The 25,803-nt window shown below is 53.2% G+C and overlaps 3 protein-coding genes and 2 long non-coding RNA genes across 13 annotated transcripts in view; 3 read left to right on the top strand and 2 right to left on the bottom strand.

Moving 5' to 3' along the window:
• The window catches only part of SLC4A5 (solute carrier family 4 member 5), a 28,660-nt gene extending 21,460 nt beyond the window's left edge, over positions 1–7,200 (top strand). For 5 of the 8 annotated variants that reach the window (XM_030036122.2, XM_030036123.2, XM_030036119.2 and 2 more), the window contains 9 exons: positions 58–171; positions 494–655; positions 1,548–1,726; positions 1,831–1,903; positions 2,076–2,144; positions 2,402–2,575; positions 2,726–2,887; positions 4,211–4,278; positions 4,812–7,200. In XM_030036122.2, coding sequence (XP_029891982.1) covers positions 58–171; positions 494–655; positions 1,548–1,726; positions 1,831–1,903; positions 2,076–2,144; positions 2,402–2,575; positions 2,726–2,887; positions 4,211–4,278; positions 4,812–4,977 — 1,167 coding nt within the window. In that variant the 3' untranslated portion in view covers positions 4,978–7,200. Of the gene's footprint in view, positions 1–57; positions 172–493; positions 656–1,547; positions 1,727–1,830; positions 1,904–2,075; positions 2,145–2,401; positions 2,576–2,725; positions 2,888–3,405; positions 3,488–4,210; positions 4,279–4,811 lie in introns of all 8 variants that reach the window. The other 3 variants (XM_030036121.2, XM_030036127.2, XM_030036125.2) reach the window with 2 other exon arrangements.
• Positions 7,201–7,862: 662 nt separating this feature from the next.
• Positions 7,863–16,337, bottom strand: MTHFD2 (methylenetetrahydrofolate dehydrogenase (NADP+ dependent) 2, methenyltetrahydrofolate cyclohydrolase). The gene is made up of 8 exons (XM_030036132.2): positions 16,193–16,337; positions 13,486–13,670; positions 12,458–12,580; positions 11,820–11,972; positions 11,625–11,732; positions 11,151–11,243; positions 9,560–9,685; positions 7,863–8,771 (listed from the first exon to the last, which is right to left on the bottom strand). Exons 1-8 carry the CDS (start codon positions 16,276–16,278, stop codon positions 8,632–8,634), a joined length of 1,014 nt encoding a protein of 337 aa, XP_029891992.1. The 5' UTR covers positions 16,279–16,337; the 3' UTR covers positions 7,863–8,631.
• Positions 10,186–11,728, top strand: LOC121233783. Its single transcript, XR_005933893.1, has 2 exons — positions 10,186–10,677; positions 11,343–11,728. It is a non-coding gene; the product is annotated as an uncharacterized LOC121233783 (long non-coding RNA).
• Positions 16,338–16,924: 587 nt separating the features above from the next.
• LOC115350467 lies at positions 16,925–21,118 on the bottom strand. The gene is made up of 3 exons (XR_003926449.1): positions 19,975–21,118; positions 17,566–17,680; positions 16,925–17,456 (listed from the first exon to the last, which is right to left on the bottom strand). It is a non-coding gene; the product is annotated as an uncharacterized LOC115350467 (long non-coding RNA).
• Positions 17,670–25,750, top strand: MOB1A (MOB kinase activator 1A). Of its 2 annotated transcripts, none has more exons than XM_030036138.2 (6): positions 17,670–17,695; positions 21,116–21,282; positions 22,297–22,390; positions 23,965–24,098; positions 24,220–24,383; positions 25,020–25,750. In XM_030036138.2, the coding sequence occupies exons 1-6, from the start codon at positions 17,685–17,687 to the stop codon at positions 25,095–25,097; spliced, it is 648 nt and encodes a 215-aa protein (XP_029891998.1). In that variant the 5' UTR covers positions 17,670–17,684; the 3' UTR covers positions 25,098–25,750. The 2 variants fall into 2 exon arrangements, with proteins under 2 accessions (XP_029891998.1, XP_029891997.1); XM_030036137.1 differs by lacking the exon at positions 17,670–17,695 and adding an exon at positions 18,716–18,836.
• The last annotated feature ends 53 nt before the right edge of the window (positions 25,751–25,803 follow it).

A 25,803-nucleotide genomic window follows, 5' to 3' on the forward strand; every position in this document is an offset into this window, starting at 1 on the left:
TCCTTCCTTTTTTTGTTGTTTTTTTCCCCCCTCTTCTCTTTCTCTCACTCCTGGCAGCTGCGTAAACTTATTAGCGATTTCTCTATCTTTATGTCCATACTAATGTTTGTGGGGCTGGATGTGCTTTTTGGACTCAACACCCCAAAGCTCCAAGTGCCTACTGATTTTAAGGTAAAAAAAAAGCAATAAAATCCCTTTCCGGAAGCGTTGCCAAAAATTTCTCTTCCCCCCATCCAGGGTATCGCTGTTGGTGATGTGGGGACTCCTGATGAGCATCTGGGAAAATCTGGGGGTTGAGGCACGTGGATGCTGGGGGTGATTCGGGTACCGATGTGCGGTGGTGGCATTCAGGGATGGATACGGGATGGGATGATGCTCAGAGGTTCGGGGGTGATGTGGGGCTTCCCGAAACGTCAGCGCTTGGGTTTTTCCCCCTCTCTGACCCATGCCCGGGCTCGGCCGTGGTGTTCAAACCTCCTCTCTTCTTGCTCAGCCCACCCGCGTGGACCGAGGGTGGTTCGTGTTTCCCTTCGGGAAGAACCCGTGGTGGGTTTACCTGGCGAGCGCCCTGCCCGCCCTCCTTGTCACCATCCTCATCTTCATGGACCAGCAGATCACAGCCGTCATCGTCAACAGGAAGGAGCACAAGCTGCGGGTGAGCGGGGACTCGTCCCGTGCTCGGGGGCACAGCATCGCATCGGGTACCGCCTGCATTCCTGCGAGCACCCGCTTTTGGGGCTTTGCCCCGGCTTGGCATGCTGTGCAAAGCAAGGGCTTGCCCTTTCCTTTCCAAGCTGTATTTTTGGGGTGACAAAGCCTCCGGGGTGTGAAATTCACCCAATGCTGTAGGTAGCATGGTGATGTGGGGTGCGCTGCAGCAGTGCGGGGTGCACTACATGGGGATGCAGGGTGCAGCGTGGCAATGTGGGGTGCATCAGGGCGATGCAGTGCGTACGAGAGCAATGCAGTGTGCTTCAGGGGGATGTGGGGTGCATCAGCGCAATGTGGGGTGCACTGCAGCAATGATGGGTGATGCCGGGTGCACTGTGGGGGATGCAGGGTGCACCATGGTAAAGTGGGGTGCATCAGGGTGATGCGGGGTGCTTCAGGATGGTGTGGGGTGATGCAGGGTGCAGCGTGGCAATGCAGGGTGCATCAGGATGATGCAGGGTGCTGTGCCGTGATACAGGGTGCTTCAGGGTGATGCGGGGTGCACCATGGTGATGCAAGGTGCACTATGGCAATGTGGGGTACATCAGTGCAATGTGGGGTGCACCACAGCAATGATGGGTGTACCAGGGTGATGCAGGGTGCACTGTGGTGACGTGGGGTGCATCAGGGCGATGCAGGGTGCACCATAGCGATGTGGGGTGCATCAGGGTGACACAGGGTGCTTCAGGGTGATGCAGGGTGCACCGTGGCGATGCGGGATGTTTCAGGAGGTGCACTGGGGGGGAAACCCCACTTTGCTGGGCTCTGGGGTGAATATAGGAACAACTTCACGAGTCGTGTTGCCCACCCTGACCCTCCTGGGTGCTGTGTTGCAGAAAGCAGCAGGTTACCACCTGGACCTGTTCTGGGTGGGCATCCTCATGGCCGTCTGCTCCTTCATGGGGCTGCCCTGGTACGTGGCAGCCACCGTCATCTCCATCGCCCACATCGACAGCTTGAAGATGGAGACAGAGACCAGCGCCCCGGGGGAGCAGCCCCAGTTCCTGGGTGTCAGGTGAGGAAGGCTTGGCCGTGCTCTTCCTTGGGGTGGGGGGATAATCCAGACACAGCAGCGGGTCCAGCCAGCACGGCCTCATCCCGCTTCTCTCGCCGTTCCAGGGAGCAGAGAGTGACTGGCATCATCGTCTTTGTGTTGACGGGGATTTCTGTCTTCCTGGCCCCTATCCTGAAGGTAAAACATCCCTGTTCCCTCATCCCCATTCCCTCCCTGCAGATGTTTGGGGACCTGGGAAGAAAAAGCTGGATTCCCCCCCCCCCCCATAGCCCCCAGCATTGGTCCCCATCCTCGGGAATGAGCTGCCACCTTCCTTGGGGTAAGCGCCGTGTTTTTTCCATGTCCCCAGTACATCCCTATGCCAGTGCTTTACGGCGTCTTTCTGTACATGGGCGTTGCGTCGCTGAACGGCATCCAGGTAAGTGCTCCTCCTCCTCTTTCTCCTTAATGGCCATGAAGGGATCCTACACCGAAGCAAAAAGGGGGATTTTGACCCGAAAATCTGCATGCATCCAGTATTTCCAGCTGCATGGGACAGCAGACATCCAAAACCCTTCGAGAAACGTCGAAAAGCCCTAGATTCCCCATTTTGGGGATTAAAGAGGGTTTATCTGGGCAACCTGGGAGCCTGGGGAATGGGGCCAAGGGCTAATGCTGGCCTTCATCCCACCGCAGTTTTGGGACCGCTGCAAGCTCTTCCTCATGCCAGCCAAGCACCAACCCGACTACGTCTTCCTCCGGCACGTGCCGTTGCGTCGCATCCACCTCTTCACACTGGTGCAGATCGTCTGCCTGGCCATCCTCTGGATCCTCAAATCCACCGTGGCCGCCATCATCTTCCCCGTCATGGTAAGGCCATCCCCTGGGCTGCTCTCATTTAGAAGATTTTTTTGAGATTTAAGGAAATTTTGGCGAGCAGGGCTTGGTCCCGTGGTGGTCCCCAGGTCTTGGGATGAGAGATCTCTTGCAGATCCTGTTCTTGCATCTCTCCCCTCTTAGATTTTAGCCCTGATCCTGGTGAGGCGGCTGCTGGATTTTGTCTTCTCCCAACACGACCTGGCCTGGATTGACAACATCATCCCCGAGAAGGAGAAGAAGAAGGAGGATGACAAGAAGAAGAAGAAAAAAGGCAACAAAGGAGATAGCAGCAGCGATGAGGAGGTGGGTGCAGGGTGGGTGGGGTGCTCCCATGGACGGCGAGTGCATCCCGGACCAGCCAGGGTGGGAAAGGTCCCACCGAAACCTCCAGGTCGGTGGGTTTGGGATGAAGATCTTTGATTCATGGTGGTGTTTCACTGCATATATAGGAACAGCTGATTGAGGGGCTTTAAGTGATGCTTTAGGGGCTGGCCGGAGGCTCCAGGGGATGCTCAAACTGCCCTGACAGCTGGAAAATCATGGAAAAAAAGAAATCATTAGGGAGAAGAGCCAAAATCCCATGGCTGAGGGTACAGCACCCATCATACGATGGCAAAGCATCATTAGTCCATGCAACCCCCTGCTGCAGACCCTTCCATGGGCAGAAGGGCTGAGTGTTTATTTGGGAAGAGGAAGGCAAAGCCTCCTCTTCCTCCTCATGCACCCACCTCTGGAGGTTTTGGGTCTCTTTGGGTGCTCCAGGTGGGCTTGGAGCCCACCCAGGTGCTGCCTTCACCGAATTTCCCTGCTTTCTTCCCCAGTTCCCACCTTCCTCAGTCATTAAGATTCCCATGGAACCCCTGCCATCGCAGCCCCAAAACGGGGGGTCCCATTGCCTCAGCCGTAAGTAAAGAGCTCAGGACCCTCTCTCGCATTCCCTACCGCTTCCTAACCACCCCCTGCAATGGGATCCGCTCGGCCACTGATGGCACTAACCCCGCTAAAAGACGCAGCCTGGATCCGTCCCGCCGAAACGGGATTGAAAGCAGGTTTGAGAGGATGCAGCAGGCTTGGTGCTGCTAATAATTTTGTGTTCCAGGTGACTGGGAAGCCAGGACTCTCCTGGGTCTCCCCCCTGAGCCGATGCTGATGGGGATTTATAAAACATATATATATATATATATATATATATATATAATGTGGGGAGGTTTTGAGCCCCCAAAAGCAGGGGATGCAGAGCTTGCGGCGGCATTATCCCAGCTGTGAAAGAGCAGATGTGTTCAGTTTGGCTGAACCTTCTGCCTGAAACATCATACGTGAGCTGGTGCAAAGCCAGCCATGACCAAAAAAATTCAGAATAAATCTGGGTGTTTGTTCCAGCTCAGCACCAGGTTGCATCATGATGCCAGCAAGTTTTAACGCGATAATTCATTGACTCTGTCCTCAAGCTGCTGCTAGCAGGGGCTGGTGGGGCTTTTCTCGTTCTCTAATCACCCCACAAATCAGCATTTCTTGGAGATTTTCTCCTTCTCCCACTGTCCAAAGGATGCTGGATCTGGTGGCAGGTGGGGGGGGGGGGGGGCTCCTTCCTCACCCGGGAAGTGTTTCATCTCCGTGTCCCCCCAGGAAAGAGGTCCTCCACCTGGAGCTTTGCGTTCTGATTCCTCCCCGAACGGTTCAGACCTGGATCGCAGGTAAACAGCCCCAAATGGGCTCCCCCACCCGCTCCCCCATCCCTGAGGGACCAGCACCCGCCATGGGAGACATTTTCAGGGTCACCGACCGATGCTCCCGGCTCACTTGTTCGAGCCTGTTGCCATCATCCTCGGACATTTCTGAAATATCTGAATGCATTTTTGCCACATCCCTCTGTAGTTTGGGTGCTTTCGTTTGCTGGCCCCAGCTATCGGGTTGCTGGGAGCGGGGCTGCGTGGGACGGCGCATCCCGAGCCTGGCACGAGAGAGTTTAGAGCAATCAAAATGCCGCTGGGTAACAGCCACAGGGATTTTTAGGACTGGGATGTACATCTGAATCCTGAAAGCTTGGGATTATTCTCCACCTGCAGCTGTGAATTCTGCAGATCGTACATATTAAAGGCAAAATATCATATTTTAATGAATTTTTACTGGTGGTAGCATCATCCGGAGCCCTTTGCTGGGGGTGCTGGGGTGGTTTTGTGATGCAGGTACCCGTGCCTGGATGTTCAGTTCCCTGTCTCCTCCTCAGTATTACGCTTCACCTGAAGATTTCGTGCCCGTCGTCTCCTGCATTTAACTACTCCCGAAACCCCATCTGCGCCGTGCCCCAGGTGAAGATAGAGATGGAGTCGGACTACGAGGATACCGACACTGAAAAACCACCTCGGGACATGGGCAGTGAGACTACGCTATAGTCCCGCGCAGCGCTTCCTCTGCGATTTATATATATATATAGATATTTATATATTCATATATATATATAAAGCAAATTGGGCTTATTTTTCTATGTGAGGAGGAGGAGACCGGTGGACCCAGGGGTCCGTCGCTCCGGTAGTTTTTAGCATCAAGAGTTAAACGCGTTGTTGAATTTTCTCCCTTTCTGCCAGGCGAAGGCGTCGCCGCTGGTGGCGAAACGGGGCTGAAAAGGTGGAATTGGCGATTTTGGCCTCCGCTCGCCCTGGAGCCGTTGCTGGGCTGGAGAAGCTGAGAGTGATTGGGGCTGTGGGAGCAGCCGGGATGCAGATAGGGCTGACGGGGAAGGGGACTGTGCCGGGGTGATGTTTTCAAGGGGGATTTTTGGGGTGAGGAGGAGGTTTGCATGGCTGAGAAGGAAAGGGGAGCGTGCATCCCTGCTCCCCAATCCCTGAAATCGCAACGCGGCTCTGGGGGAGTCTCGTTTCGTGAAGGGGTCGGCGCGTCGGGCTTTGTGTCGGCAGGAGGACGCCGGTCCAAGCCCGCGGCGCCGGGGAGTCCCTTCTTGAGGCACAGCATCCCAGGCGTGGTGGTGGGGATGCCGGAGGGACCCGCCGGCCGTGGAGGGACCCCGGCTCTGCCCACCCCGGGCTGGATGTGTGGGAGGGTACGAGGAGGTACGGCAGGGCTGTAAAGGAGCCGGTGGCCCGGAGCTGTGCCCCAGGAAGGAGGAAAAGCGGATCAGGTTTAAGGTTGCTGCTGCTTGAGGGTAACAGCAGGCGGGCCACGGTGGGAGAGCGGAGCAGGGAACGGGGCTTCGGTTTCCGCAGGGAATGAGGAATGGTTTCTGCAGGCAGCGGGGCACGATTTCTGCTGGAAAACGGGATCGGTTGCTGCAGCGAAGCCGTTTGGTCTCCCATCCCCATGTCCTCACCCGCAGTTTTCCCAGGGCCACCCCTGGCCCCAGTAACAGCCGTATCTCTTCCTCCGGACGGGAGCGAGACGTGCCCGAGCCGTTCTCTCGCTGGAGGACCCTGCTCTGCCTGCCCGGCCCCTGCGCGAGGGGCTTTGCGCCCACTTTAGCTCCTCAGTCCTGGTTATTCGCACAGTGTTTAACAGCAAGCGGCTCGTAACTGGGAGGGGAGAGCAAGCGTGTCCCCCGCCATGTACCCACCTGTGCTTTCAGGCTCGCATCCAGCAGCTCCCCGCTTGGTCTCCGGTCGGCATTTCGGCTCCGCAAAGGGCTCTTCCCACCCGTCGCTGCCTTTGGGGTCTCTGGGAAAGGAAGGGAAGGGAGCAGGTTAGGAGTCAGCGTGGGCACTGAGCTCAGTTTGGCTCTGCCCGGCTCTCACCACCTCTTTTTTCCAGCAGCGCCAGGGCAGTGATGAGGCTTTTAAAGGTTTGGTTTTTTTTTTTTCCTTCCATGGGCTACACCCAGCTGTGGTTTAGAAACACTGGTCTGAAGCAATCCTCTCAAATCTGTTGCTTTTACTCATTTTTGCTAGATGCGTTCTTTATTTTTTCTCTGTTTCAAACCTCACAGAGCCCCAACCCTTCCCCCCAAGCCGAAACAGCCTACCTGATATTTATACCAGCCGTACAGGGGTCTCTGGGACATCAGTTAAATATTGCAACTGGTCTGAACCTTTGTGTGGGACAGATCCCAGTTCTCTGTAAATAGCTAAGTCCAACAAAGACTTGAAGGCGATTTCCTATTTATAGCAATTTTTTCTGGTTTAAGTACACCTCCTTGGGGAAACGTGGTGAGATAAATAACACAGTATTATTACACCCATCACCACTTAAGCGAGAGCCATGTAGCTTGACGTTAACATTAAGAACTATTTCAATTTGAACGCATTGTGTCTATTTTGTAGCATTTTGTACCAATCTCCTGTGTGGTAGCTGAAGCGCGGTACAGGTAGGCTTACGATTTTAATCAAACGGGTTCATTTGCTTTAGCCAGTACATCAGCTCTACTACCCCATGCCCCCAGAAAGGCTTTGTGGACTCTGGTAGATGTTTCATAGAGCTGAAGAGCCACTCTAGCATCCAGCTTGTTTTGACTAAATTTGTCCTTTTTGCAAGGTTCACACGTGGTTTCTACTTTTTGTATATGAAAACAGTGGAGCGTCTCAGATTTGCCACCTCCATTACAGTACCACTTTAGCCATTTTGTATTTATCAGTGATACAACCCAATAAACCTCATTTCAATGAGTCTCAGCTCTTAGTGTGTTTTTGGTGCAGAGTCCTTGAACCTCAGCTTTCCTTCCCACACAGTTAGCGTTTTTATAAGCCCCCTCCCCTCTAGGAGAGAACCATGAATGTGGGGTTAGTGCCAAGTCACCAGGTGCCTCCAGCAACAGCCCTTCAGCATCACAACAAACCTTTCCTGCTCCCAGAAAGGTGGGATCAGTCTTTCCAGGGAATACACGAAGAGGAAGGAGTCCAAGACACATACCTCGCTGCCCACAAACAATGCTGCATGTAAGTTTTTCCATCCTGCCCAAGGCATCGTGACCCCAGGTAAGGTTAATGTTCAATGGATAATTAGAGCTTGCAAAACAAACTTGTTAGAGAACTAAGTTTGTACTGTCATGTCAATGCAGTTAGGAAACGGAGTCAGGAAGCTGAACGGGTTTTGTTCAGGCATGAAAGCAAACAGACCTGCTTACTTCTAAGCTGAGTTGGTGATGCATGTAGCAGTTGTGTCTTAGTTAAACTTGGGGAGAAAGCCAGACCTAACCCTGCTCCGCAGTGACAAAAGGCAGCTTGCATCACAAGCGCTATAATAAATTATTGCTGGAGGCTGCTTTCCTTTTCTGGGAGAAGTGAAAAAACTTGCATAGTAATAATTCTAGGACACAAGTAGCATTTTTTTTGTCTTCTCATACTTTATTTAGAGTTAGCCTGCATTATTCACTAAGTACTTGCACGTTTTACAATACAGTCCAGGAAACCTCCTGTGTGCCCAATGTAGGCACCAACAGTCCCCACCCCATTGTTCTTTGGTTAGAAAAAAAGGCTTTTAAAAAAGTTACCATCCAAATAGCAAAAAAACCAGTTTAGCTGCACCCTAGAAGAACATGTTACAACAAATCTGCCACTGCCCAGGGCCCCGCACAGGCTGCGAACAGACATATGGCTTTTTCTTTTTCTTTTCAAGTAACTTCTTCTACAGAAGAGCGTAACTCTAACTAAACATCCAGCGTTGAATAAAGACTTCAGCATAAGTCAAACGTGAGCAGTCTGGGCAGACTGAGCATTTGTGAGAACAGAACCATGAAGATCATTGCTTTTGCACTGTGGAGCAGTGCTCTACCTCCCACGGGATTGCTAACGCCACACCGAGCTCCCGGGGGAGCTGCACGCCGAGGATCCCGACTGTCACCTAGTCCCTGCAAGAGCAGGGCAGGCTTCCTAGAAGAGCTAGCTTAAACATAAAGCAGCTTTGCTAGCATGAGTAGGCCAGAAGCGTAGATGCTTACACCTTAGTACGACTAATGTGCATATGCTTCAGCTTCCAGTAAATATCTATGACCTCAGAATAGGAAATTCCACTTCCAATACAATAAATAAAAATATTGCATTTTCTATCGGCCTGTTTGGGAGTCAGTTTGGAATGTTGTTTTCAGTGCTAAAGAGAATACCACATTAAGCAGTTAATGCTTTCAGCTCTTTGGGTTTCAACAGCTTCTTGGCAGCAATGATGGTGTTCTTCATCAGCATGGCAACCGTCATGGGCCCAACTCCCCCAGGGACCGGAGTGATGTAGCTGGCTTTCTTCTTCACCCCTGCAGGAAGGAAAGCTAGAGCTTCACATACAAGTCAAAGGCAGCAACACTTACCAAGCTGGCTGGCCAGTACAAAGCTGTAACCAGTCTAACATTGTTCAAATTCCTTCAAGATTACTAGCTAAGGAATAGCTGTTTCTCAAGGTGGACTTTTTCCCCCCTGTAATCCAGGGCAGGGGAGCGCACACCATAGTCTGTCCATCCCTGCCCTGGCTTAACTGCAAAGCCCAAGGTAGGGGAAAAGCAAAAAGCAAGGTCTAATAGCTGGATTTCTAGCACAGAAGTGTCAAGTCCAAGACTAGATGTGGGCTTCACACGTGCCCTTGAGGGCAGCCACAATAAAGTACTAACATTCCCCCTCTCTCTTTCTTCCAGGAGGAGGTTCCAGTGTCTCTCACCCAAAAGTGCAGGGCTCATCACCAACAGTCTGTCTGGGCACCATTGCAGCTAAGTGGTGAGCAAGGCCAGTGAGTAGCAAGCCAGAAGGTAAGTTCTGCATGTTTTTATTTAAAAGCAGGAGTATGAGTGATGAATTGGAGGAGAGACAAAGCAACCTGACTGCTTAGGTTCAGGATGAGTCTCCTCTGCCTTGCAGCATACAGCTTTCCCATGGCATATTTACAGGAAGCGCTGCACCCTTGCATATGGTACAATTTTGAATGCACCAACCAAGAGAACAGAAGCATGGCCTGTCTCTGCTCAGTCACATGAACCGGGACTTTCTCCTCCCCTTCTCAGCTCCCTAGATGTTTAACTCTCAAGGAACCAGATGCAGAGCCTTTCCATACCTTCAAAATCCACATCGCCAACCAGCCTCGACTTGGCAGTGACAGGATCCTGCACTCTCGTTATCCCCACATCAATAACTGCAGCTCCTTCTTTGATCATATCAGCTGTGATCAGGTTGGGTATGCCTGCAAGAAGAAAACAGAATCAAATGCTCATGGTGGTGCTAAACAGACCCCCTGCTCCCCTTCACCCCATCTTCATGTTATGTCTTGACCCACCTGGGCCTTACTGCCTCAGAAAAGAGTTGGACTCAATCTTAAGGGTCTTTTCCAACCTGAAGGACTCTACCATTCTACAAAATGCAAATCTACCCAGAGTTGCACAATCCAGCACTACCTCCTTAACGTTCAGCTCCATCAGGAATTTGAGCTGTTTACTTACAACCTCAGAGTGTAAAGAACTGGAATCCACCCCCAGAAAGAGGTCTGGCAAAGCAGCTGGAACCAAAGCATCCTCTCCAAGTTGAAACCTTATAGCTCGCATTTGAAGACTGCGGCTGTGTTTGTTCACGCAGCTCCAGCAACTTTTTTGCACCTGCACTAAGTCAGCAAGCTGGAGCAGCATCCGAGACCATCGCAACCCAGCTTGGCAGAGGCACTGGCTTTGCCCAGGGGCTGTAAAAACCCCCAGATGACAGGGGGAGAGGGGTGGGGAGCAGCAGCTTTCTGCTAAGCCGCCCTTTCAGGGTGGAGTGTGTTTGTCTGGTTCTGCCAGATACTGCTGGCTCAGAGGAACTCATTCCCACCCTCTGCTTAGTTACCTCTTTCATGTAAGCCTTCCCCTGGTCTGCTGACCACCTTTGGCAATTCACATGCCTTACCTACCAGCAGCACTTCTGACGTCATTACATGCACCAACACCTTCAACACCACTTCTAATCCTGCCAGCACCTTGTCTCTTTATACCCAGTTTCCAACCCACATTTTCTCTCCTCCCTCCCCACAGGCTCACACCCAGCTTCCACTGCCAAACAGACACCCCAAATCAGCTCAACTCCTCTGCTGATGAACTAACTCCATGCCAAGGGTACAGCCTGGAGAAGAGCACACCTCTGAGTGATTCCTTGTGCTCTGAAGATGGCACTGCAGCTGTCGCTCAGCATTTTGACTGTCTCTAGGTAAGCAGATGCTATCTTGGTATTTTTTTTTCCCTCCTCCTCACATAAATACAGAACTGTGTGCATGTATAACAGAGCCTGTCTGTAGCTGTTCCCTAGATCTGATCAGGTGCTTGCTGGCATACCAACCCCTCCGGCCAGATGTTATTTTACATTTCAAAGGCAGAGCTACAAACAGCTCTGCTACTAAGATCAAGTATGTGGCTCCTAGGTTTAATCACAGGATTAACTGGCTGGCTCAAACAGCCCTTCAGCTGCTTTCCTAGCCCTCGCCTACAGCAGCTGCAGCCAGCCATGAGAGCGCCAGACTCTCCTACACTGCCAGAGCTGCCTCAGATAGGGAGGCCCCAGGACATTCAATACTGACAGGATTGTCTCCTGCGAGCAAGGATTCCCATCAGAAACACCACACAAGCTGCAGTGCGGCACCCTCTGTGCGCCTTGCCTGCACTATTATTAGAGTTGGGTCTTACCTGCTGCCGCTACCACAATATCAGCACGGATAGTGTGTTGCTTCAGCTGCTCCTTGGGAGTGTAACGGTGGGATATTGTGACTGTGGCATCACCTGCAAGAGTGGTTACATGGAGCTTTTTAATTCATATACACTACTCAAACCCAGGCACTTCTCTAAATCTTCCCCTTCGACCACCTGCATATTTATCAGGAACATCAGAGCCTGATGAGAAACCCCAGGGAACAGCCTACAGAGTCAGAGGGAGGGATATGGTACGGAAGAGGACGAGGACTCACTGAAGAAGGCTCCAAAATGTTACAAGACTGAGTGTGTAGAGTTAACTCCTCAGCCTTGACCACAGCCCATGTGATGGGCCAGAGTCCCTAAGGTGCTCCTAGGACTGGTTTAGGAGCCTAGAGGCCAGCATGATGGGCAGAGGATTTCCTTCTATAGCTGCCTGGTGCACAGGCTCCAAGGCCACCAAGCTCTTACCTCCTGGGCGCTCGTGCCTCCCATCCGTATGCAGCAACATGGCGATGGGCATGCCCACATTCTTTGACCTGCCGGCCACCACCACATTTTTCCCCAGCGTTGGGATGCCTGCAGAGGACAAGATGGAGTCTTAAAACAACCACAAGCTGGAGTTATGCCAGGCAGCAGCCAAATACTGCAGCAGCAGCAGCTTACCAGTTCTCTTAATGATCTCCCACACCCCCCACGGGGTAGCCGGCAGCATGGAGTACTGGTCAAGGCACATGCGACCCACATTTATCACATGAAAGCCATCAACGTCTTTGTCTGGAGTCACAGCGTTGCAAATCTTGCGCTCATCAATATGTTCTGGAAGAGAAGAAAAAGCTTTAACCCTAGGGATCAGCCAAAAGCCTGCTCTTTGCAGTCAGCCAGAGCCCTGACCTCCTGCACCAGCCCCTTCAGAGTTCAAAAGCTTGAAGCTACTCAAGACTTCCAGCAAGCTCAAGGCTAACTGCTCCCAGCAGAAGGGAACTGGAAGCGCTTCAGGACTACAGCGTTGCTAATGCTGAGAGGGTATTTTTAGGCAGCCTCAGCATCACAACAGAGTTCAAGCTTCTGGCTCTGGAAGCTGATACTCCCTCCACAAGAATAGATTTCTGTGACCCCCAGCAACTTCACTCATGCAGGCAGCTGTGTGATCGAGTAGCTGCATCAACTTCTTTATGCTGCATCATGGCAGGGTGCCACCTCTCATGTCACTGGGTAGTCCCCGTGCTACTCCTCCTTCTGGCACATACAAACCCTTAAAAGCTTTATGTAAAAATGAAACAGATGGAAATCTAGCTACTCACCAGGTAAAGGAAGCTGTACTAAAAGGCCATCCACATTGGCATCATTATTGAGTTTGCTGATCAAATCCAGCAGCTCCTCTTCAGTAATAGAAGCCGGCCTGAGGATGGTTTCACTGCTGATTCCTGCACAGCCATTAAAAGCGTCGCATTAGAGAGCCACATGGGCACAAGAGCAAGAGCAGTTTTCTTAATCCATGCAGATTTAAGCTGCTCTGTTCATTGCTCTACTAAATCTGACAAGCACACACCAAGGATTGTATGCTTTGTGTAACAATGAGCACCTTCCAGGCCAGAGACCTTCACAAGGCTTGCAAGTTATGATTAAGGACCATTAGTGTCAGTCTAACGACCTGGGAAAGACTACTTGGAAGCAGAAACCCTCCAAATGCAGAGAGGGCTTGGAGAAACCTAACCAAAGCGTGCTACGATGGAGATGCAACCACACATCCTGTGGTCCCTCTTGACACAGTAAGAAGGGGATGTTAGCCTAGAAATCTCAGCTCCAAAGGTGGCTTTGGCAGGACAGAACCCAAGGAGAAATTAAACCCTTTATTGCCCCTAACCCCTTTCAGCACATTTTCTTCAGAAGCGTGCTTGGCTGAACACTGAGCAGGAGCTCAGCTTGCAAGATTGGAAGCAGTCACAGGGTAGCAAGGCTGCTGAATGATGACTGCATCTCAAGCACTTGAGGAAAGACAGCAAAGCAGAACCCTGTCTGTGTTTTATATGACCCTAGAAAGACTGCAAATCCAAACTACAGAGCTTGATGTTGCCCTAAGGGACTCAAATAGCACAATGCACACGTGAACTGTGTTTATTAACTACATCCTAGTACAACAATGAAGGCAGCCAAAAGAGTCATAGCAAATGCTGGGGCAAACATGGACTTCCACGCAGCCGAGGTGAAAAGCTGCCAGATGGATGGATCCCAAAAAGCTTCCCTCAGCCTCCAGCGGCAAGGACGCCCAACTACAGCAAGATAAAACAGTCACTTGCTCCACTTTTTTGGAACAGAGCGCAAGACGTACCAACATCAGCAGCCGCTTTGGTTTTGTTCAGTACATAGGAGTGACTCGCTGGATCTTCACCGACGAGAACAACGCTGAGGTGAGGTCTCTTGTTTCCAGCTGCTACCCACTGCTCAACCTCGTGACGGGCTTCCTGCCTGATCTGCCGGGCCAGCTTCCTTCCAGAAATCACAACAGCATCATTTCTGCAACAGATAAAGCATTACCAAAGCAGTCAGCATTGTTAGGACTTGTCATTAGGGCTCTGTGCAACACAGACCAGGAAAAGCTCTTTCTCTCGAGCCTTACTTTTACAAGCCTATTGCACCTTTATACCAAATCATCTTAAGCAGCATAGTTCAGTCTTAGTTTACAGCTTTGCTGCCCAAAGCCAGGATCAGCAAACAAAACTACCAGAGGGACCAACTTATCTGTGCAGCCTGAGAAAGCTTACACACTATTCTTCTCTGCAAGGTGTGCATCATTTGTCTGGTGCATGTTTCAAGCTAAGATACTGTTAGCTCCCATTTGTTGAAAGCCAGTCACCCATTCCTTGCAAAGGCATGACAGCTTTGCTACAAAGGACGTACATGAAGCAGAACTCACTCCACTTAAGTGGAGCTTCCACCACCAAAGAGGTCTATTGAGTAACTCCAGCTCATTGGATGCAGCACGGGAGGCACAGCGTGCCATGCTTCTGTACTGAGTGCTGTTCCCAGAGATCCTCATCCCCCACAGATTCCTCAGCGAGACCGTTGGCCCATCTAGCACAGCACGCACCTCGCGCAAGCCAGTCTCATGCCTTCCCCTGCTCAAGTAAGTGCTGCTACCGCTACAGTCGTGCCTTCAGGCTGTTAAAGCTGGGCTGGGGATACATGGTTTCACACCCTCTGACAGACTCCAACGTCTAGCTGGAATAGAAAGGACATTTGCCCGTTTGAACCAGGTCAAAACAACTCCTTGCACGTACATTTCTGGTCTAAACTGGTAACAGGAATATCCGGTCACCGCCAAATACATTCCAGGCAACTGGACACCCTGCAGTACATAGAAAGGCTGGCTTGACCTACAGCTAGCTGGGAGGCCACGGCTGCCAGTCCCCACTCACAACAGGCTGTCACAACACTGCTCACATTTGGTTTTTCTTCAGGTTATCACTACAACTCTTATTTGAACATCATTCTCATTCACTAATCCCTTTGGGAGAAGGTACACCTTCACAAGCTTCAGTTCTAGACTTCCCTACAGCATTGCCTCACGACGAGCACCTTACTTGCCCCATTATTCCTTCCTCTGAGCCAGAGCTGGCAAAGATGCTCCCACAGTGTTACTGTCATTTATGCTGCCTTCCCAAATCGCAAGGACCAGCTCATTTCTGAAGCAATATACATCAGAACTCCACAAGCTACTCAACATGCCACAGGAATCCAGGAAACGACTGACCCACAGGAGAAAGCACAACAGCACCGAGCGCAGTTTCCAACCCTCTCTGTACCATCCAACGGGAGCGAGCCGAACTGCTGCAGTTTATCCTCAAAAATCCATCAGCTGCCTGGCGTACAGACCTTCTCCTACCAGGATCCCACGTTAAGTCCAACGCTGCTGTTTTCTGACCTTCTCTAGGTACAATCCTGATCCTGGAGCGCTGGGGACAGCTGCCACCGGGGAAAGCCCCCACAAGAGCTGCTCCGGCCACATACCTGCATCCCTGACCTACTCAAATATGTAGTTTTCTCCCATTTACTGGGAATTAAATGCTGCTTCATCCCTAACACTAATCACCCCAGTCAAACTTATTTAACAATAACCAGCAAAAACCCATTCCAGACCAGCTCAGCCCACTGGCCCTCTAATTCTTATATTTTAGCTTCAGAGCTAAACCTGCGCTAAACTACTGTACGCCCGCTTAGACGTAAAAGGAGTTTTACATCTATGGAAATTACAAGTGCCTGGCAAGCTAGGGAAAGAAAAACTCATTAGATCAGAGACACCTCATGCCAAGAACCTACCCGAATCTTCCCCTTACGTAAGCCTGAAGTCTGGGTGCCCAGCCTGGGGTTCCAGGGGACAGGGAGAAGCATCAGCCCCCCTTGTGAGCTACAGGAAAGCCAAAATAAGAGCTCAGAGCCCTGTTTAGAGTAGGGAACGGGGGTGAAACCAAAGCACCCAAGCAGCAGCAGCTCCCTGAAGGGCTCTTTCGGTGCACGGGAGAAAAATCCACGGGAGGGTGGTGCAGAAGTGGAAGGAGAAAGTCTGTGGGTGCACAGCCTGAGCCACGGGTGGGATGCTCGGGGTAGGATGCTTCGGGGGGGGGGGGGGGTCTCTGGTCCCTCTCACACCGTTTTAATCTGGGTTCAGCCTGAGACCGGGCCCCGAGAGGCACCTCTGGGGGTGCGGGGAGAGCCCGGTAGACCCGGTGCCCCCCCCCCCCCCCCCCCCCGGAGTGAGGGGGAAGCCCAACACACACCATGCAAGGCGGGAGCGGGATTTCATCAGCCTGCACCGCTCGGGGTGACCGCTGGGGGTCCGCCTCAGTTATTCCCGGTGCCGGTAGCGACGAGCCGGGTCTCTACCCCAGCTCGGCGGGTGAGGCGAAGGAGAAGGTGGGGCGGGGGTGAGGGCCAGGCCGGGCCTCCCCCTCCTCACGCCGGCATTGGGCGGAGGAAAGGGACGATCGCCGCTTCCCCCACCACATAGATATATTTAAAAAGGCCGGATCGGGCCGTACCTGGGCGCGCTGAGGTGGAGGCGGCGATCGCGGGGCCGCAGCGCGGCGCGGCCCAGGGTGCGGAGCGGGCAGAGCGCGGTCGCCATGGCAGCGGCAGGCGCTGAGGGAGCGGCGGCGGGAAGCGGGAGTGAGGATCTCGGCCCCGCCCGACACCTTATATAGGAGGAGGGGCGGGGAAAGTGCCCGGCTCCTCCCCTCCTCGCCGCCTGCGACAGCCAATCGCGGAGGGGAGAGTTGAATGGAGGTGGAGAGGGAGGGGGCGGGACGGAGCGGGAGTTTCCAGGCGGCGATTGGGGTAGAGGGAGAGAGACGCTAGGGAGAGGGGGTGGGCGGGGCGGGCGGAGAAGGAGAGGGGCGTGATTGGTGGAGACGGGAGAGGCTTCTCCTCTCTAATTGGGCACGGCGGCGCTCATTGGCTGGGCCGGGGGGGCGGGGCAAGAGGGACTGAGGGTTACGTAGAACGCGGGGCGGGGCAGGGGGCGGGGTCAGGATTGGGTCTAGGGCTGCGCCTGGGGTCAGGCCAGGGGACAGGGTCGGGATTAGGGCTGCGATTTGGGTGGGGGTTAGGGCGGGATTAGGGCTGAGAGAGGGAATGGGATTGGGGCTGGGAGCAGGGCTGGGACTGGGGCTTGGATTGGGACTGGGGCTGGGATTGGGGTTAGGGCTGGGACTGGGGCTGGGACTGGGGTTAAGACTGGGACTGGGGCTGGGATTGGGGTTAAATCTGGGATTGGGGCTGGGATGGGGGTTAGGGCTGGGAATGGGGCTGGGATTGGATCTGGGGTTGGGGTTAGGGCTGGGATTGGATCTAGGTTTGGGGTTAGGGCTGGGATTGGGTCTGGGATTGACGTTAGGTCTAAATGTGGGATTGGGGTTAGGGCTGCGATTGGGATCTGGGCTAGGTTTCCATCTGGGATTGGAATGAGATTAAATACAGGACTGTGAGTATGTCTAAAACCAGACTGAGGTTAAGATTAGGATTAGGGTTATGTCTAGTTTAGGGACTAAGCGTACACACACCAGGACGGGCAGTTTAGCTGCTAAAAAACAGAGGAGATTTTTGCTGCGGGAGGTTGTGACGGGGCCTGGCAGCTGGTGTTGTCCCTCGTCAGGCATCACAAAACCTCAGCAAAACCTGGGGACGAGCCAGGCACTCCCAGCTCCCAGTGCTCCCAGTGCTCCCGGCTCCAGGCAATCCCAGCACAGAGGGGCTGGAAGCAGGATCCCACACCCAAGCAGGTACAGGGCGGCCATCCGTCAGCATCTATCGACAGCAAGAGGGAACTATTACTCACCGTTAGTATTTCTCTGCCGTTTCTGGCCACACTCTCTGCAGGTGGAAAAATTAAATGCTTTTGCGCAAAACTAAATACCATTAATTTAATTTTTAACGGATCCTGTGCAGCGTCTCCTGGCCCACGGCACCAGATCGGGTCAGGACGGGTGTGAATGGTGCTCCCTGGTATTGCAGACAAGGAAGCAAGAAACCTGCATGGAGAAGAGGTAAAAGGAAAGCCTGTAAGTGCTTGAGAACCCGTGCTGAGCGAGTTTAGCCATCTCCTGCGTGTTTATTTTCCTTAGTTTTGCCCTGCATACTCTGAGTTGTGAAAGCCGGCCTTGGAGGTTTATCGTGAGGTCATTGAGGTGCTCGGTAAAGTCTGGGAAGGTTTTTATGCCTCCCTGAGTATCCAATAAATACCGAGGATCACTAGCTGCCGTCCCCGTGACGTGCCCCAGCGGAGCCGGTTCCACACCGTGCTGCTTGTGAGAGCTGCGGGAGGCAGCCTGGCTGCGAGCTAAAATAACCTCAGCATGTTTATTTTAGTTTTTAACTTGTTTAGAGTGGCCACGGTCATGCCCTGGTTTTAAAAGTAATTGTTTAGGTCAGTAACAGCAGCTCTTTGCTAAGACAAGGGCTGGAGAGGTCACATAGCCACAAAAAAAGGGTGAAAACCGGCAGAAATCAGCCCTGGGAAAAGGGTTTGATAAACTTTAGGATGTTTTGGGGGAATTTCAGCCTGTGAAGTTGGTCTGGGGCGCTGGATGGGGCGTACGGGTCCAGCCTGGTGCGAGGCTGAAAAGGAGGGGCTGAAATAAGATGGTGGGGGTTGGGGGGGGGGGGGAAAGCATCTGTGAGTTGGGGGGGGACCTAGGGGGAGGAAGGTCCATGGGGGGGGGGGGGGGCCAGGCCCATGGGGGGGGTCTTTGGAGGTGCCCAGACTCACTGGGGGGGGGTCCCCAGGCTCATGAGGAGGGGGCTCTGGGGGTCCCCAGGCCCATGGGGGGTCCCCAGGCTCATGGGGGAGGGGGCTTTGTGGGTCCCCAGACCCATAGCGGGGGGGGCCGAGGCCGGCACAGACCCACGTGGACCTCGGCCCGGGGCCTGTTGCCGTGGTGATGGCGCCGTGCGAGGCCACGCCCCCTCCGCGAGACCACGCCCCTCCCCGCGACACCCCCCCCCGCCCCCTTCAGCAGGAAACCCCTCCTCCCCGTCCGTGAGCTCTCGCGAGAGTTGGCGGCGGGGCGGGCGCGGCCCGCAGCGAGCTGGGGCCGCGCGCGAGAGCCGCCGCCGGCGCCGCCGCCGTTTTCCCCTCAGCCCGGCCCGGCGCTTCGGCCCGGCTCCGCTCGCCATGAGCTTCCTCTTGTGAGTGTCCGAGCCCCCCGGGGGGGTGCTTTGGGGGAGATCCCGAGGCAGGAGGATGGCTGTGAGGGGCTTTGGGGGGGGAGGCTGCGTGAGAGATTTCGGTGGGGAAGGCCTCTGGGAAGGGGCCTTCTTGAGGAAGGTGTTGTGGGGAGGGTGTGAGGTGGGATCCTGAGGGAAGGGCCTCGAGGAAGGCTTTTGGGGGGGGATGGAGGCCTCAGCGGTGCTCAGGAGCTGAGGAAGGCCTTGTGGTGAGGCCCGGGAGGGCTCTAATGGGAAGTTTTAGGAGGAAGGCCTGGTGGGGGGCTTTGGGCAGAGGCTCTGGGGGCTCACGGGGGGCTTGAGGAGGATTTGGGGGGGGGCTGAGTATGTATGGAGGGGGAAAGGCTTTGAAAAGAGTCCCCGGGGGTGTACCAGGAGGGCTTGGGGAGGAGGCCCTGGCGGGACACGGGGAGGAGTGTAGTCCTGCGGAGGAAGCCCTGGGGCTCTAGTGGGTTTTTTTGTGAGGAAGCCTTGGAGGAAGGTGGGCTGAGAGAGGGTGCCTTGCAGGGGTAGGGTCCTAGGCTGGGATGTGGAGGGGGACTGGCAGCAGGAGCAGGGCGGCCTTGGAGAGCAGGCACCCTGGGGAGTGCCCATGTTGGGTGACAGCCATGGAGGGGAATGGGTGGCGGGGGGGCTTTGGGGGTGTATGAGGGGATGGGAAGCCTTTTGGGGGGGCAGTCTTAGGGGGAAGGCTCTGGGGAGGGGCTCTCTTGTGAGGGTCAATCCCTCCCAGATGGGGAGAATTTGAGGGGTTGGTCTTCCAGGGGAATTGGGGGAGGCCCTGAGGGGGTGGGGGTGTCTGCAGGCGTGCTCTGCCTTAGTGGGAGGCCCTGGGAGTTGGGAGGGGGCTTTAGGGTAAGGCCTTTGCCCTCTGAGGGTGGGGTTTGGGTGGGCCTTACCCTACATCTGTGGGCAAGCGGTGGTGCAGTGCAAAGGGTGTGGGCTCTTGGTGCTGGCTGGTGTTTGCGTGACAGGCTGCCCTCCTGTGAGGTGGGGCAGGCCTGACTGCAGGGGGAATGCTGTTAATGTGGTACACCTACAAGCATGTGGTGTACAAAATGCATCTTTAGCAAGCTGCAGGGGGTGTGTTGTTGCGTACCTGTTTTGTAGATGTGAAGGCTTGTAAAGTGAGAGAGGGCTTCTGGCTCTTAAGGCCTGGTAGGTGCTGTGGATGAGGACTGGAGGCATTCTGTGGTGTAAGAAGGGGCTGGGGACCCTCTTCCTAGGGCTGATGATGTTCTGGGTCTGCCTTTTGGGACCCTCTGCCTAGGGTTGGTGGCGTGCTGGGCCTGTGTTTCGGCTGTAGCAGGAGGCAGAGGCTTGGTTTAAGAGTGAGCTGGATCTAAAGGTCTTTCACTTCCGCACCGAGCGTTGCACGTAAACAGGGTGTGCAAAGCTGTAAGGTTGCACCAGGAAGCCGCCGTGAGGTGCGTGCCAGCCGAATGCGTCCGGTTGCGTGCAACGGGGGCAGGATGCCGGCGATGCCGAGCGGCATGCGCCGGAGAAGCCCGTTTCCCCCGAGCTTTGCTTTGGCCCTGCTCGTCCTATTGTTTGCTTCACCCTTGCTCAGAAGCAGAGAGTTGGTGGGGTCTGAAAGTTAAAGTTTTGTGGTTGAGAGGTATCAAAATTCATCCAGTTTTTGGCAGTGTTGGCTGTTTGGAGAGAGGCTGCGGTACCGCTGGCCCTGTTGGAGGAACCGGGGGGAGTTCAGTGAGGAGTTGTGCGATGGCTCAGCTGCTGAGCACAGCTGTCGGTACAACATGGAGAGGGAAGGTTACGATGACGATTTGCATTTCAGGGCTGGAGTCTATTAAGTTGCTATTTTTAGCAAGCTGTTTCCTACGGTGCGTTTGAGTGCTGAGTACCTAATATTTGCCGCTGTCAAACTGACCTAGTGGCAGTCAGCAGGTCGTTTCATTCCCCGGTGGAGTTACGTGGGCTTTTCTTTCCATGATTGCAAGCAACTGTTGCTTGATGAGTCTTTGGTCCTTTACGCAGAATGTTTGTGTTTTTTAAAAAGGGTAGACGAAAGAGGGAAGCGTGCAGGTGGCTTTTTTGCGATGCCATCAGAAATGCTTCGGCTTGCATGCAGCATCTGTTCACCCTGATGGCGGGGGAAAAGGGGAAGGGCCGGCGTCACCCTGGTTAAAAGTGCCGGATGGTAAGGGGTAATGTGGGAAATGTTTCTGGGAAGAGAATGCTGTTAAAGGACTAATTGGAAATGTTTTCTGTCTTGTCAGTGGGAGTCGATCTTCAAAAACATTCAAACCCAAGAAGAACATTCCTGAAGGCTCCCATCAGTATGAACTCTTGAAACATGCGGAAGCGACTCTGGGGAGCGGTAACCTTAGACAAGCGGTTATGTTGCCGGAGGGAGAGGACCTTAACGAGTGGATCGCAGTTAACAGTAAGCCCTATGAAAGAGGGATCTGCCCAAGCATGGAGGTGGAGTGGGAAAACCAAAAAACTCTGGGTTTTTTCCTTTAAAGAACCTAGAAATTCCCCAGATGAAATTCTTATTCCAGGCATGCTCTGTTTAAGTAACGGAGTTGGGATAAAAGGAACGGAAGCGGTGTGATGTGCCGATGGCAGATGGGTCCTCCGTCAAAGGGGTGTTGCGCTCTGGAAGTGTGCAAAAAGCGAGAAACAAACCTGCACCATTGTGGTTTTGGGGTGGGTTTTTTTGAGTTCAGACTTGCAAAGGCGATGAGGTTTGTGAATGGTTATTTTTGTACTGGGGAGTTAGCCTCAAGTATTGATATTTGGAGTTACAAAGTTAGCATTGTCGGCTGCAAAAATGGTGGCAGCGAATAGTCCAGGGAAGAAGTGGAACCGTATTGTCCACTGAACTCTAGGTTTGTGGAGCTTCTTTTTTGTTGTCTGTTTTCATTTTATTGTTGCTGCATGCATAGTTTAAAAAACCAAATACTACAAACCTATTTTGCTTTTAGCAGTCGCTCTCCCTGGCCTTGAACTATGTTTCTTTAGAGGTTAGAGGAAGAAGAAGCAGTTTTGAGCAATGGAAGACAGTAAGTCAGGCCACAAGTGTTTAACCTAAGGAAGGTCCCTCTTGTATTATCAAAATCAATCGGGGTTTTGAGGTACTGTCATTTTTTTAAAGGTGTCTGGAACCTAAAGCAGTCATTTCCAAGGTACAGAAGGCTAAGTGGAGCTTCATGCTGTACAAATCGGCTAGGGGCAGTAGCCTGACGGTGAAAAACTGACAGAGTGATTCAAATTCCTAGATGGCTGAAATGTCTCGAAGTCATCGGCCACATGACATCGTACGGAAGGGGGATGTTTGTTTTCACTGAGAGCTTTGTGGCACGTTCACCCCCGCGACAGCTGAATGAGAGCGAACCGGTGCTCCGGTCCACTTTGCGTTTGCATTTGGAGTAAACTTGATGTGTTTCCTTTCCAGCGGTGGATTTCTTCAACCAAATCAACATGCTGTACGGGACCATTACGGAGTTCTGCACGGAGGCGAGCTGTCCGGTCATGTCCGCAGGACCGAGGTAAGAATTTTACTGCAGTCTACAGCCACAATTGGAATGTGGGGAAGCAGACGGGGGCACGGGTTGCTCGAGTGTGTGTAGAAAGAAGCTATAAAGAGGGTGGGACGTGTCCAGATCGGGTCAAGGCGCACCATCGTGCTCCCTGGCGCTGTGTACCCATGTGCGAAGCTAAGCTGTCTGTTGGGCTGCGTGGCGTCGGTAGCTGTCGGTTTGTCTGGCGTGTTGACTACCTGTCCAGGGGAAGCGTGCGTGGGGATCTCTTTTCCCCCTGTCGATCCAGTCCCTATGTTGTTTGGAAACTGAAAAGATGTGTTGTTGAAATGGTTTGTTTTAAGGAAAATGAGATATCTAACTTGATTGGAAGCAGCTGGTCTTGCTGTCAAAGTCTTACAGTAACCTCTTGTGCTGTGCCACAGAGCCGATGCTCAGAGAGGCTGTAGCATGATTTTTTCAGAGCACAAGTGATTCTAAAGATGCTGCTGCCAGCACGGAGCAGGACACAAGGCAGGCGAACGCTCTGGTCGGGTTACTGTACGGTGTGTGCGATGGCTGTGCAGGGAGGAGAGGGCAGCCCGGCGCGGCTGTTGTGGAGAGTTAAAGCTGGGAAGGAAACCTTGTGCTCATAGAGACTGGTGCGTGCAGTAGGGAACGGCTAAGTGTCTTTTGGGTCCTGCCGATCCCTATGCCTGCCCTGTTGAATCAGCCTGGCCTCAAGTGTGCTTATCCTGGCACAGGCTGTGAAAGGGCACGAAGCGTGCGTTGTCCCAAGGCGGTTTTAGGGGCTGTTGTCCCTTGATTCGTGTGGGTGCCTGGGTGAGAAGCACGGGCAGTGGTTTTCAGGAGGCATGTTTACCTAGCTGACGTAGTGTAACCTTTTTGTCAGAGAAGGTTGGAATGTGGAAAGCAAATAGCGAAAGTGTATTTGGGGCACCCCATTGTTTTTAGGAGGTGTGAATACCCACGGGGAGAAGATGACATGTTGGTTCTGCACTTGTGTATTTTGTCGAGGTGAAGCTGCAGCAGGGTATCTTGTCTGTAAGGTTGCTCGAGGCATTTTGTTTTTCGGGATAGCAGCGTGGAGTCTGGCTGGTGGGCAGTATTTGTAGGGTGTCGTGTAACATCCTGCCCCGCTTTTCTACCCAGAATTATCTAGATTGCAAGTTCCTGTTTCTATATTTGGGGACATTTCCTGTAACGATTTCCTGTTGAAACAGCACTGGGTTTTTTCGCTTGTCGTGGGTCGAGAGGCGACAGTCAAAACATGGGGGGGTTTTCCCCCTGCTTTTGAAGGATTTTGCAAAAGATTGCAGAGAAAGCAGGTTCTGTTGTTGCATAGCATTACAGTCAATGTCTGCCCCAGTTTGGAGGAGCCGTAGGATAGATAAGCATGTGTGTCGATTTGCGGATGGCGGCTTCTAAAAGTCTTTGGCTGATGTGCGACCCCAGGGACGGTCTCCTGGGGATGTCAGCCATCTTGTGTGAGGAGAGAGGGCGTGCCAAAGTCCAGGAGGAGCCCGGAAAAGCCATTTTTCCTCTTGGAGCAAAGGATTTATTTTCCTTCCCTCTCCCCGCAGGTATGAGTACCACTGGGCGGACGGCACCAACATAAAGAAGCCGATCAAGTGTTCAGCTCCGAAGTACATCGATTACTTGATGACGTGGGTCCAGGACCAGCTGGATGATGAAACGCTCTTCCCTTCAAAGATCGGTAAGCGCAGCTGTGCGATGCAACGAGCCTCGCATACAGGACCGAGATGCTGCCGGAGCGTCTCGTTTTGGTACTTCCGACCAAACCAAAGGACTTAGCAGTGCGTGTTGGTGCGTTTCAGGTGTCCCTTTTCCCAAGAACTTCATGTCGGTGGCCAAGACGATCCTGAAGCGGCTGTTCCGCGTGTATGCTCACATCTACCACCAGCACTTCGATTCCGTCATGCGGCTGCAGGAGGAAGCCCACCTCAACACCTCCTTCAAGCACTTTATCTTCTTTGTGCAGGTGAGTTGCGAAACGGTGGCCAGTTGCCTGCCTCTGGGGTTTCTTGTTCCCTGCTTGCTTTTAAAGGGAGTTGGATTTTATGCACCTCCTTGCTCTTTGAAGACCTACAGCTGTGGCGTGCACTGGAAGATAGGCTCAGCTCCTGCCCTCTGTACCACGCAAACTGCAGCTGCGGCACTGTGGGTTTGTGGTGTTGGGTTTGGGTTTTTTTGCAGGAAGTGTGGCACAGTTGGCTTTCAATGCTTGAATGTCCCTCTGAGGTTTTAGCTATCAGCCTGCACCAAAAGAGACCACGCTCGGAGGAGAATTTGGGTGTTTTGTAGCTGAAGAATTGACTCAGAAATAGCAGCAGCACCTTTCCCCCTCACCCCCCCCCGACAGTTTCAACAGCCTGTCCTGTGACCGTGCATGCAACTCATCATGCAGCGCAGCATGGTATTTCTCAGCAACACAGCAGAAAAAGTTTTTTGTTGTCTTACCGCTTGAATTTCTCTACAGAGAAATGGGAGAGGTGGCTGCTGCAGCAATGCCTGTTTAGTGTTTCTATTGGGAGCTGGCACACACTGACACAGCAACTTCCCAGCAGCTCTTTGAGAGGTGCCTTTAGTTTTTGTGCTGTTTTTTTTCCCCTGCTAGGAATTCAACCTGATCGACAGGCGGGAGTTGGCTCCTCTGCAGGAACTGATTGAGAAGCTGGGCTCCAAGGACAGATAAACTCTCCCTGGGCGGACCCTTTTGGCCACTCCTTTCTGCTTTGTATGCCAGCCACTTCTACGCTTCGCCTTCAGCGATGCAAGCCCCGAGATGCCAGGCAGCGCTCCGAGAGGCATCAGTCTCAGAGGCCAAGCATCGCTTCTACAGTGCAGCAGCAGCCACCACCGCCTGTGTTGTTTTAAAAGTTGTTGGCTGCGCTGTGGTGACTTGCCCTGTGTAGTCCACTTGGTTTTCCAGGCTATGTGCTCTAGTCTGGCTGAGGATGGGACTTGCCTTGGACTCAGAGCAGGTTTCGTTTCCCCCAGGCATGGGGTGAAGTTCACATGCTGCAGAGCTACATTCTACTCCCAAAGTTTTCCTCTGGACCCCATGATGGACACAGCACTTGACCTATGAGCAGCCTGATCAGGGCTAAGCCCAGTGTGACAGCTTATTTTTGGAAGTGCTTTTTTTTTTTGGATAAGAGGTGCACTTGAGCCTTAAGCTCCCCTTTGGCAGCAGCAATGTTGTGGGGGAGGAAAAGAAGTGCCTGGCCCCTGCCTGGGCTCAAAGAGCAGCTCCCTGGTGTTCCCAGCATGGTTGTGGGGGGCTGAGGAAGGGACCTACTGTGTGGCAAGGCAATAATAAAGTTTCTCCTTCCTGCTGTCCTTTCAGAGGAAGAGTCTCTTCCTCCCTCCCCTTGCAGCCCCCCCGCCCTGCACAGGTA

The sequence above is a fragment of the Aquila chrysaetos genome, chromosome 13, assembly GCF_900496995.4.
Source record: "Aquila chrysaetos chrysaetos chromosome 13, bAquChr1.4, whole genome shotgun sequence".
NCBI classification, from domain to species: domain Eukaryota; kingdom Metazoa; phylum Chordata; class Aves; order Accipitriformes; family Accipitridae; genus Aquila; species Aquila chrysaetos.

Coding starts and splice junctions, on each gene's coding strand:
- MTHFD2 (XM_030036132.2), bottom strand. CDS start 16,278: ATGGCGACCGCGCTCTGCCCGCTCCGCACCCTGGGCCGCGCCGCGCTG. Junction 11,733..11,819: donor GGAGATCATTAAGAGAACTG/GTAAGCTGCTGC, acceptor TGTCCTCTGCAG/GCATCCCAACGCTGGGGAAA. Junction 11,244..11,624: donor GAGGCACGAGCGCCCAGGAG/GTAAGAGCTTGG, acceptor CCACTCTTGCAG/GTGATGCCACAGTCACAATA.
- MOB1A (XM_030036137.1), top strand. Junction 22,391..23,964: donor GTCATGTCCGCAGGACCGAG/GTAAGAATTTTA, acceptor CTCTCCCCGCAG/GTATGAGTACCACTGGGCGG. Junction 24,099..24,219: donor GCTCTTCCCTTCAAAGATCG/GTAAGCGCAGCT, acceptor GGTGCGTTTCAG/GTGTCCCTTTTCCCAAGAAC.